Source organism: Galleria mellonella, unplaced genomic scaffold (genome assembly GCF_026898425.1).
Source record: "Galleria mellonella isolate WM207_F2 unplaced genomic scaffold, CSIRO_AGI_GalMel_v1 utg28, whole genome shotgun sequence".
NCBI lineage: Eukaryota > Metazoa > Arthropoda > Insecta > Lepidoptera > Pyralidae > Galleria > Galleria mellonella.
In genome coordinates this window covers 3364954-3377670 of record NW_026442064.1, presented here as the reverse complement: position 1 = coordinate 3377670, position 12717 = coordinate 3364954, and the positions used below count along the sequence as shown (strand labels likewise).

The 12717-nt window shown below is 29.7% G+C and overlaps 2 protein-coding genes across 4 annotated transcripts in view; one reads left to right on the top strand and one right to left on the bottom strand.

The window, feature by feature from the left end:
• LOC113517012 (roquin-1) overlaps nt 1-2531 on the bottom strand; it is a 32420-nt gene extending 29889 nt beyond the window's left edge. For 2 of the 3 annotated variants that reach the window (XM_026901538.3, XM_026901530.3), the window contains exon 1: nt 2433-2531. The gene's annotated coding sequence lies outside the window, so the exon portion shown is untranslated. Of the gene's footprint in view, nt 1-2296; nt 2409-2432 lie in introns of those variants that run through there. The other variant, XM_031911614.2, reaches the window with a different exon arrangement.
• A 2049-nt stretch (nt 2532-4580) lies between these two features.
• On the top strand, nt 4581-12144 carry LOC113521197 (uncharacterized protein CG1161-like). The gene is made up of 5 exons (XM_026906662.3): nt 4581-4885; nt 4972-5090; nt 7372-7486; nt 8359-8490; nt 9094-12144. The coding sequence occupies exons 1-5, from the start codon at nt 4841-4843 to the stop codon at nt 9133-9135; spliced, it is 453 nt and encodes a 150-aa protein (XP_026762463.1). The 5' UTR covers nt 4581-4840; the 3' UTR covers nt 9136-12144.
• Nucleotides 12145-12717: the final 573 nt, after the last annotated feature.

The following is a 12717-nucleotide window of genomic DNA, read 5'->3' as shown; positions in this document are numbered from 1 at the left end:
ATCTTCCTAGTATGCATATAATCCTATTCCAATATATTTTGGACAGTATATAGTCTATAGTCCTAGTAAAATAATCCATATGTAAATATTGTACAGAATTTAATGAATATTATATTTTTTTCTAATAGTTTTCTACTGTCTCTGATAGTTTCTGTAGAAAATTTAAAAAACTGAAGTTTACTGATAATAACTGGGCAAGGAGGGGGTGGAGGAGATGGAAAAATTTTAATCAGCAGCATCTAATTACCCTAAAAAGTATAGGTTCCAAAAAAGTGCCAAAAAAGTGCCATAAAATGCCATTAGACATAAAAAAGAGACGAAATTTTCAGATTTTTCCATTAATCTATCTAGAACTGACCTATAAATGGACAGCTACTCTGCCCCCGCATTTTAAATCTCTGTTATCTTCTAAGATATTCATTTTAATGGTAAAGGTCAATTTTGATTTACAATAAATGCACAATGTATCTGCTGTATTTAAGGAGATAAGGAATAATACTACATTGTTTCTTATAGCTTCATAAATAACCCATTATTATTTTGTAATATTACATATGTAAAAGATAAAAATGGTTATTGTGGGTTATCCTTAGGACATAGACTCACACCATTATGACTTTTTTGTAGATCTCTTTAAGATATGCAATTATGTAGTGTATTACTTTGATCTATCTTGTACCGTTTAGTCAGTGTTTACAATGTAAGCACACAAAAATATGTTTTTTATGACAACACATGGACATTCACAGCTTTTCTCTATTATAACCTGCAAATATTATATGTAAACCTTTCTCTAGAATCACTCTGTCTATTGACGCAAACCGCATTAAAATCTGTTGCATTTGAATGATCTAAGAGTACAGGCGACAGAAAGCGACTTTGTTTTATCTATGTAAGGATATAAAATAGAAAGCATAAAGACATCATTATTATTAAAAATATTATTAATAGCCTACAACCTACTGCTGTTCAAAATTCTAATAATAAAATTTTAAGATTACCTCTGTCTACCCTGTAACAAATATGCTACATATTAAAATAGACTAGATTATTATAAACAGTGATAAATCTATTATATATATATATATATATATATATATATATATATATATATATATATATATATATATATATACACACACACACATATATATATACATATATACACATATATATACATATATATATATATCATTGATAACTAAACTAAATTGCATATATCGGAAGATGTTGGTGGTAGGTGGCATTTAAATATAAATTAACAGCTGACAATAAAAATTATTGGATTACTAATTAGCACACACACAATAGTGTAATTTTAAACCTATTAATATTATAAATATGAAAGTTTATAAAGACAGATGGATTAATGTTTATTACTTTTTCATACAAAAACTAAGGAATGGATTTGAATAAAATTTGTAGGTTATATACTAACATAGGTGGAGCAATGAGATACTGCAAAGAATATGTCTAGAAGCTATTATTTACTAACTGCATAATCAATAAATTTGAGTTCTACTTTTAATTATTTCAATATTGGACAAATAATGCATATATAAACTAGATATTAAATATGTCTAATCCATTTGTGTAAACATAATAAGTTAAACAAATATATAATGAATACAAATACAAAATTATGTACAAAATCATTTGATTAGATATAAAGATTTTTATCTACTTGTTAAATTAACATGTTATTCATTAATAATTAAAAATTTATCAGCTATGCTAATCTTGGAATACTGTTATCAAATAATTGCTAAAAATGACCATCTATTGTTTAAAATGGTACCTAGATAAAAACAATTATGCTAAGTGATGGATGGTAGAAGACAGATATGTCTAATTGTGTTATAATTAAAATTAAGCTTTGAAGATGGCACTCCTAATGTCGCTTTTCATAATACATATAGATATAGCCTAACATTATCGCGTTAGCCGAATTAATTTTATTTCAAATTAGCTCAATAACCAAAATTTACAGGTGCAATTGGGACTGTGTGGCTTCACCGTATTTATATATGTATTTATAATTTTTATTTTTTATTTTACTACAATAAATATATAATTATAAATTATTTGATTATATTAGTGTTCGTTACTGCGACAACTATAAGTTGAAGTGATCATTTTCGATGTATCACTGTACGTATATAGAGATTTTGTGCGCAACTTGTCGACTGTTCGGTTCGTTTTATATTTTTTGCTATAAAATAAAAGGCTTAGCTTTTCATTTCGAGATAGATTAAAAGGCTCATCTATCGAAGAATAATAAAAAACGGTATTTTACCTAAAATTGTGACGTCCTGAAAATGCCACCTAGGCAGTCGTCGGAAGGGCGAGGTACAGAAATAACTACCAATTAAATCTTTGCAATATCTAGATAATATAAAAAGATACAGTTAATAATATAAATGTTCAATTACCTTAAAAAGTACACGAAAACTCATCACAAAAATAACACATTCAATTTCTACCCACTTCAAAACATGATCCGTCAGCAGCCGTAAATCATAGACTATCTCTTATTTTTAGTATAAAATTCTCACAACAGTACAGACTATAAAATTATTGTCTATGGTATTAACGAAATAATTTAAATATTACAAATAGGTAATTTACCTGTTTGTAGGTATATAACACCATATCGAAATCAATTCATATCTAGCTTATACATAAATATAATAGCTGAGAAAATTAAAAAAAAAAAGTAGTCTAAATAACTGCAACTTTTTACCAAATAATGGTTAAGATCGTGAAACTGACTTAAATTTTTCGCAATAATAATGAATAAGTTCCAGTTGAAGCTAAGGTTGCTAATATATTTCAGCTAATTGTTATATTTTTCATAATAAGCTATAAAAATATAGTCAATTTAAAAATTACAGTGTTTCTTGGAAACATTTAAAAAAGATTATTGTATTTTTGTTACCTATTCGTTTTTATAAAACGTATATTTTTTGTACTTCTTGTCTCTTTTAACATAAATACAGTATTTTCACGTTTTTCATCGATTATATATTAATTCAACAGTATACATGACGGCGAGCGAAAATTTAGTACAATACTACATATATACAACCAAACTTGGATAAGTGAGAATTGGATAAGCAAGAAACAAAAATTTGTATAAGTTAGAGTTGTTTTTCACTTATGGACCTCTACAACTAAGTATAATACCTGCTTGTACCTCTATAAGCGACAGTAAAGTGCATTCAACGTTTACCGTTTTATGATTCATTCTTAATTTTCGTGAACCCTTATTCTATTGAATCGTTATATCGTTAATTGTTATATCGAATAACCAAATGTGCGTGTATACCAACTTATTTGCCAAGCTTACTGCAGTTTATAAATAATCATTGTGAAGGAAGGATGTATGGGTATTTAGTCATAATATTGAAACGAAAAATCAATTGTCTTTAAATCATTAACTTAAAAATGTGAATACGTGAGGTCTGTGAAATCAGCAAATAAAATACAAAGTGAGTTTGCCTTAGCCGAATCCACTTATTTATAATCTTTTTAATAAATTTATTCAATCTCTAGATTTTATAATTTTATGTATAAAATCTAGAGATTGAATAAATTTTCTTTAAAGAACACGTAAATATCAAGAGGTGCCGCCCTTCTGAGTTTTCCGACGTCAATAAATGCCTGTTAGATTGGATAAAACAAACGTATGTCTAAAACCATAATATTCTAATAATTGAAACCCTACAATAAATTTGAATTTATCACTATACTGGCTGCATTGTATACCTTTACATATATAAGTGAGACAGACCTTTTCAATATCTTTGTAAGCTAAAAACACGGATTAATGAGAAATCGCCATAAAAAGATATAGCTGTCCCTTGAATACCCACTTATCCAGGTTCGACTGTATACGGTTAACAACCCGACTTGAATCGTATGAATGAATATCAGTGTGATAAAAAAATTAGAAACAGAAAGTTGATCGTTGTCCCCGAGAGTTAAGAGGTGGGTCAGTCAGCTCCGTAACAGCTTTACGGAGCTGACTCTTAACTCTAGTAACGACGTAGACTTATTTCCACTAGCACTATACACAACATACGACAGCGACATAGTGCACCAATGTATAAAGGACTTCGTTCGAAAGTGGGGAAGGGCCGGGACGATAACGCCAACGATGACGTAGAATGATAATACAGACCGAAACTGATTCTTTAAATGTAACGGCAACTAAAGAGGAGTGCGATGAAATAAAACTACAGGACGGAAAATAGACAAAAAGCAAGACAGTATTTGTTTTCAGTTTGCTCTTCGGAGCTAGCTCCTTCGATTACAATTTTATTAAAATGGATTTAGTAGTTTAGTTTTGAAATCAAAATAAGTAGTTTTAAAACTATTGAAGTTGATTTTTTGTGGAACACAATGTTAAATTATTTACAGACTTGTATTATTTCGGTGATTGTTGTATTGAGGTGAGGTGGGGGAGGGTAAATTTAAGCAATTTTAAGCTCTATTGCAATAAAAAAATTTTGGTTTACTGTAGGCAATATAGAGTCCAATTTTGGAGAAGAGAAGATAATTTTATTTGGCAACACTGGAATAAAATTAAGGCAAAAAATATAACCCTAAAACATATTTAAAAAAAAAATAACAAAATAAACTTTTCTGTCTTTGTCAAAAAAACCTTATCGCCCACTTCTCGTCACTTTCATCTGATTTTTAACAAAACTAAAGTAAAAATGAATATACTTTTTATCTGTAGTTATTACCTTTCATGACATTTATTTGTAGTAAATCACTAATCATTGGTATTTTATTTATAATAATCCTTTCCGGATAATATTGTGGCGTAAACAAAATGTTAAAAATTTTTATTTTGTTACTTCATTTTACCTATGTTTCGGTATGTAGTGATTTTTTTTTATTGTTATTATGTTTATGAATTGTTATATTTTGTAATATAATGTTACTACTACATTTGTTCGGTAGAATCAATCATATGAGGACAGACGGTGTCGATGTGTCTGCCCCAGCCCGGCCGCCGTACTCAATAGGACTTTGAACAGAGGCAGAAAACTCTTCATTGCCAACGTCCATCCAAGTAAATGGTAATCATTGTTTTTTTTTATCCTCCTCTATTATCTCTCATTGTACCCCACCAGTATATATCGATAGCACAGGTGAGGTTACCATATCATTTTTTATCTTCAATTCCCATTAATATGTGTATGACTGCTAACACTCGAAATTTGATCACCATGAGTCTCTTCCCTAGACCTTAATATAAACATACACATACTGCTTGGCGAACACAGCTCAATATTCCAATGCGAATGTGTTGCAATAACAGAGGCTGCTGTAGCAGAACATAAGCTTAGAATAAATGACAGTGGCATAAGATTCTTATCTGACAGTACTAAAAGCATTAAGAAACAATAAGACAACAAATTAGTAATTGAATGTCACATAATAAAATATCTTCCAATAATCAAGTTATCCTCCAGTGGATAAGGGGGCACAATGGATCTTATGGTAACAATGCTGCAGACGAGCTAGCTGAAAGGGATTCTGTAATGTAACTAGCAGGTCTGTATCCACTTGTTGTTATCTGTTTTCACATTTTCAAACATGGATTTGTCAAAGATCAGCTGACATATGAAATAAAAGATGAATATAGGTTACTGATCGCTTACTATCAAAATTGGCCATGCTAATGTTGAATCAACTACTCTCAAAATATTATATCTATATAGAGAAAACTTTAAAACAATGATAGGGACAAAAACAGGCCACAGACATCCTCTATGTTCAAGCTGTTTTGACACTGAAGAAATGGCTGTTTACCTAATCCTGGAATGTGTGAAGTTGTGGTCCCTCAACATTTAGAAATCCTCAGAACAGTGAAGTCGCTCCGTAAGGTCTGTGAAGATACCAGAATGCTTTTGTGCTTCTGGGCGGAACTGGGCTGGCTTTACTAGCCATGACTCATATGCAGAATGGCCCAAATAAGCCTTAGCGCAGAGAATAGAATCCAATTTACATTACATTATATTGATCATTATTACTACCAAAAGTTCCACAACCCTCGATATTATACATCAATCTTTGATTGCACTTTTGTTCATGAACATTTTGCCACATGTGTTTCACTTCTGAATGAGGAATCATCAGGCTATTAGATTACTGCTTGAAGCCTAGTATTAACAATTTGGCACCCTGCAAAATGCTGCTGTTGCAAATGCGAAGGACTAATTTTCAATCATGTATTTGCTGTAATATAACTTTTTAGTGCAGCAAGTAGCATTGTCTTGTCATTTAAAAATTAGAACATTTTGTTAAGAGAGGGACTGACTAAAAAACCAGTACTCTACAACTGTACACATTGCGCTGGGATACTCGCAATATCAGCTGATCGAGTTCCTTTTGCCTAATATGAGATACTTCTTATATACCTATAATATCACTTTGTTTTCTGTTGTAACTATGTATGTGTTTTTCTGGGAATAAATATTTTCTATTTCTATTTCTAAAAAGGCATGAATATTGAAAGGTATAAAATGATCAATTGTTTTTGAAAATTCACAGAAAATTGTAATGTTGGCATACTCAGTTATAAAAGTATTTGAATTTGTTTATATAACTAATTGGTTTATTAATATTTCACATTGAATTCATAAGTAATCCTAAAATATTGTAAATAGGGAATGCAATCCGGAAGTCTGAATTCTGCCATCACTACTTCATGGATCCGGTACCACTGTACCGCATCCCAATGATGCCAATATTTGACAAAATTATTATACTTTTTCCTGAGTAAAGTGCCTAATTTTATAAATGGTATTTTGGCGGCCATTGTCGCTGTTATTCGACATATACGAATCAATAAATGTGTTTTGTTGCTGCTTCATCAAAATATAAGTAAATAGACATTGTTTTTGCTCAATTATATGAATAGACTTCCAAAATACCTACTTATTGTGGTTTAAGACCAAATATTTATTTTGAGGTTAAGTACACTCTTGCGGTAAGATGTAAAATTTATTTTTATATTTTTTCGTCTTTAAAATATATATAATACATAGATTTTTAACCTAAATTATAAATTCCGAATCAAATAATATCGAGTGTTGAGTCTTTGCGAACGAATATCAAATATTATCATTTATTACTGTGAATAGAAATAATAAATTCAAAAAATTATAATGAAAGAAATGTGTCATGCCTAGACTCGTATAACTTTTAACTATTGGATATTGGCAACACTGACTGTCAGACACATTCAATGAATTTTTGGTGGGAAGTTGAACTGAGCTGGCATTTTTAATTTTCTCTTTTTTTATTTTGTAGATTTTAATTAATATTATATTTTGAATTATGTTATAATTTTAGTAATTGTGATGGAGTCATCCTACCGAGAGTCGGAGACGACGTGAAAGGCCACGAACAGGAGTTCTGCCCCCGTTGCGAGTGCAAATACGAAACTAGGAATACCACAATCATTATGGTAAGTACAAAGTTTTTTAAAAGAAACGCTAAAGCTATTTAGTGAGTAGTTTTTTCTTTTGTGCCAGATTCTTTTTGGAAGAAAGTGTCTATTCTCATTAGATTTAGTTAAAATAGGTCTGTAGAAAGTTCTACAATTTTTTTTTTTATAAAAAAGGGTCTATTTAAAACTTTTGTTCATTTCGTAACAATGTCTGACGATGTATAAAGAGATATTTTATCAACTTTCTGTGTTTACTTGAAGAAGACTGTGGTTGAAGTCGAAACAATTGTTGAAAACGACAAACACAGTAAAGTTATAAAATTTCCCGTCAAATTATATATATACAAGAAGTGGGTAGCTTTAAGGAGTTTCAAAAATAAGTTAGAAATTTTATTGCATGTGTGTCTTATTTAATATCTTCGCTAATTATGAACCTATTAGTTTTGACATGTGACTCCACGTGATCAGGATTGATAGACTGGAATATAATGTAGCCTATGCTCCTCTCTATCCAAGTAGTATAGTTGTGTTCCAAATTGAATCATGATTAATTGAGACATGAACATGTCAAGAGGTAATAAACTACTAACTGTATACTGATAGCACAGTCAGGGTTACCATTCCATCATAATTTATAAAAACAGCCCATCACCAGGGGAAAATGGTTCCTCCTTTGTGGTTTTATTGATTTGTTATGATGGGCCAACTGACTAGGGGCTCACCATTAAATTTTTAACCCATTAAAAGAAAACCCATCGCCTTTTTTGTCTATTTGCCTTTACTTGTGTATTTTTGTCAAGATATAATTTTAGTCTGATGAATGAGAATACTTTTATTATTTAGAATATTTATAAGAAAATAAAATAATAATTTAAGTACAAATTTTACAGGTTGTTGTAATAATTGTGGTATGGATACAAGTGCTTCTGACGGTCTATATGGTGTTTTTGAAATGCCTGGACCCATTTATAAAAAAAGGGAAAGCCAAGTACTATAAGGAACACTCAGTTCTTTCAGATGAGGTGAGATATTTTTTGTTATACTTAATTTACATTGGGAACCAGTGTCAAGACCTTAGAGATTATAAAGTGTATAGATTGGCAATGTAAAATAGAACGAATATAAAATAACATATTCAAAGTGCAGTAGTGTTTTAATTAATTAAAACTGCAATTAGTATAATATACACAAAAAACAGTTTGAAAAACAGTACATTAATAATTTCAGTGTTTGCAAAAGAAAATAAGTGCAAAAGTTAACTAAAAAGTGATTAGATGTGACATAACTTAAAAATATTTTAATAACAACATACAAAAAAAACTTCGTTAATTTACATTTTTTTAGCTATCATTACCAACGGAATCGACAATGACTATGGAGTATAACCCCACAGGCATCACGGTATACTATCTGTAATGCTATTCATATTTTCAGGCAACTGTTACCACTTTCCATCGGGCGGACTGTAATGGGTGTTTGCTATACTAAATATTATTAGAATAGCCAATTGGACTGCATCCCTTGTTTACCATATGTTAATAAAATCAATAAATTATATATTGACATATAAAATAAATTAACAAAGCTTCATAGTTGTAACAAATATTTCTCTTTTATTTTTACAGACATGCAAGTTACTAATTAATAGTGACGGTGCAGAAGATTAAAGAAATATTTTTGTATATATATATTCAAGATAGTCAAGGAGAGATTTCCTCTTCACGAGTTGATACGTTGTACTGCGCACCAATATGGGATTGAAAATTATTAGCATTAGTTAGAGATGCACTCTTCACCGATGTGCTTCAGAGGTTATATTTTGTATTGTTGCCTTTTTCTAATATATATAAAATTGTTTTAGATATTATAAGTGTTTATATATGTATTAGTTAATATTGAAGTACTGAATACTCAAAAATAATTCTAGTTAAGCGAAACAAGACTTTGATACTGATACACCTATGGTTGTGATTAGCCTTGTTCACGTTAAGCTGTGAGTATTTGTGCTAAATACATTAACTTATTTACTGATTACTTCTCATTAACACATATAAGATGAAATGGAAATCGTTAAACTGAACATCTACTCAAGTTATGGAATATGGGACAGATATTTCGTGATTTAAAACTTCAATACAAAAATAGTGACTCTCGTACTAACTCAACAGTTGAACTCGCTGTGTTAGTATGGAGACTCGAAAGGAAAAGGGTTCTTTTTATACAAGAATAGCAACGCCCCACCTGGTGCTGTACACGGTAAAAACCCATGCTGTAAACAGCACAATATCCTCTTAATAGCTGAAGAATGAAGTTGACGGAATTGTTAGGTTTTACCAACTCTAAGATGGAGTGCATTTCCAATTCATCCATAATTTTAGTTCGTATAATGTATGGATGTAAAAATTTATTATTCCTTACTTTTTTGCAGTACATTACTTTAAACATTATCCTCCTTATTTCCAAAAACGTCAAACTTATTTAAACTATTGCTGTTATGTCATTATATTTTGCGTTAAATTCCCAATCAGAAAGAATGTGACATAATATTAAATCACATTCAATTTAATCAACTTCCAAAAGAAGGGGTTCTCAATTGGGTTGTATGTTTTGTTCGTTACCTCATGACTCCGTCAGTTATAAACCTTAGAAATTTCATCAAAATCGACTTAGTAGTTTAGTTTTTGGATAAAATCAAAAAATTTTGCCACAATCGCAGACACTAGTCGGTATTTTTTTTAACTACTGATCCAATTTTAACAATTTTTTTATAAGACCAAATTAAAAGTCTACGTACATGCACAATGGGGATTTTATAAAGTTAGTTGTAATTTTCAACAAATATTTCAACTTCATCCGGAAATCTTCAGAGGGCGTACGACGCTTTGCGTCACAGTTTCTCACCTCGCACTGCGGGCTGCAGTTCGCAAAGCCTTTGAAGACGTCTCCGCTATCAACAACTATCCACTATCTCTGCCCACACCGACGTCTTCGCGGGTTTTGCAAGCAGCAGCTCGCAGTCAAAACAATTGGAAAAGGCAAACACAGTAAGTTTATAAAGTTCTCATTATACATGCGTGTAGATAGTATATTATTTCAGATAAAAAAACTCGAGTAATTTTCCGGACCAGCTTATAAATGACGTAGTTACGGGCTAACAGACGCAAAGAAAAATATAACGAAATTGAGAGCTTCCTTTTTTTAAGTTGAAATCACTGTATTCATAAAAAATAAACCCCTTATTCATAAAAACTAAAACCTTATTGATCCGTATTTAGTATTAGAATGTTTTTCACTTTTTGTCATATTGAGAATTTGGCACAAAAGAAAGAGACGACATTTCAATAGCTAGAATATGTTTCTAAAAAGTTTAAAGGTTTTATGAATAAATAAATATCCCTGAGGTCATAAAATGTACCCTTTTCCTATAGACTGATAAGCGATTTTATGTTAAGTTAAACTGATATAGAGTAATACTAAGAATGTGGCCAACACTATTTTCTTATTGTCTCTATTAAGGGGAAGACGCGCTTTGTTTATGTGTTCTTTACAGATAACACTAAATACACAAATATACATGTTTTCGTTTTTATATATATGGGTGTAAATATGTTTTAGTTTTTATGAAAAATGATGTAGGAGACTCATAAAGATGATGATTGTCTTTTACACGCAATAGTTTCTCCACATATTCCTAACGGCGTCTTGTCGATACTTTTTAAACATTTTATTATTTATTAATCGTATAAGGTCTATAGTGAGAATGTACCAGTTTACTTTTCTAGTAACATAGATATATAGATAGATATAAGTATCTAATTTATACATAAGTTATATCTACATCTCTGACTACTGTACTAAGAAATGTAGTCGTGAGAATGATTATTTTTTATATCCAAAGATGCTCCTTTTGTCTAATTAATTTTAGAATTATATCTTTTGTACATGATATAGAAATCCCTATACTAGCTGCTGGACTAATAATGTTAGATTGATCTATCTGGACTATTTTTTAATATTTAAGTTTATAGAAGTAAAATACACTCTTAATTTTTTTTTTATTTGTAAAAGTACAGGTTTTGTAGTAAGATTGAGCTCTATATGCTACATTGAAGCAATATTAGAATGCCCTTTTGTTTTTGTTTTACTTTTTTATTATTTTTAGTTTTTGGAAGATCAATAGGTTGAGGTTTTGTTTTTTGTTGTAAAGGTATAGTTTTCGTAGTAAGATTAAGCACCATATGTTACATTATACAATATTGGATTACTCTATTGTTAATTTTCGACTTTTTTTTATTATTTAAGTTTATAGAAGTGGAATACATCCTTAATTATTGTTTTTGTTGTAAAGGTACAGGTTTTGTAGTAAGTTTAAGCACTATATGCTATATTGAAACAATATTAGAATGCCCATTATTATTTTTTTACTTTTTTATTATTTTAATTTATGGAAGTTCAATAGACCCTTAGGTTTTGTTTTTTGTTGTAAAGGTACAGGTTTTGTAGTAAGTTTAAGCACTATATGCTACATTGAAACAATATTAGAATGCCCTTTTTTATTATTTTACTTTTTTATTATTTTAATTTATGGAAGTTCAATAGACCCTTAGGTTTTGTTTTTTGTTGTAAAGGTACAGGTTTTGTAGTAAGTTTAAGCACTATATGCTACATTGAAGCAATATTAGAATGCCCTTTTGTTTTTGTTTTACTTTTTTATTATTTTAATTTATGGAAGTTCAATAGACTCTTAGGTTTTGTTTTTGTTGTAAAGGTACAGGTTTTGTAGTAAGTTTAAGCACTATATGCTACATTGAAACAATATTAGAATGCCCTTTTTTTTTTTTTACTTTTTTATTATTATAATTTATGGAAGTTCAATAGACCCTTAGGTTTTGTTTTTTGTTGTAAAGGTACAGGTTTTGTAGTAAGTTTAAGCACTGTATGCTACATTAAAACAATATTAGAATGCCCTTTTTTATTTTTTTTACTTTTTTATTATTTTAATTTATGGAAGTTCAATAGACTCTTAGGTTTTGTTTTTTTGTTGTAAAGGTACAGGTTTTGTAGTAAGTTTAAGCACTATATGCTACATTGAAACAATATTAGAATGCCCTTTTTTATTTTTTTACTTTTTTATTATTTTAATTTATGGAAGTTCAATAGACTCTTAGGTTTTGTTTTTGTTGTAAAGGTACAGGTTTTGTAGTAAGTTTAAGCACTATATGCTACATTGAAACAATATTAGAATGCCC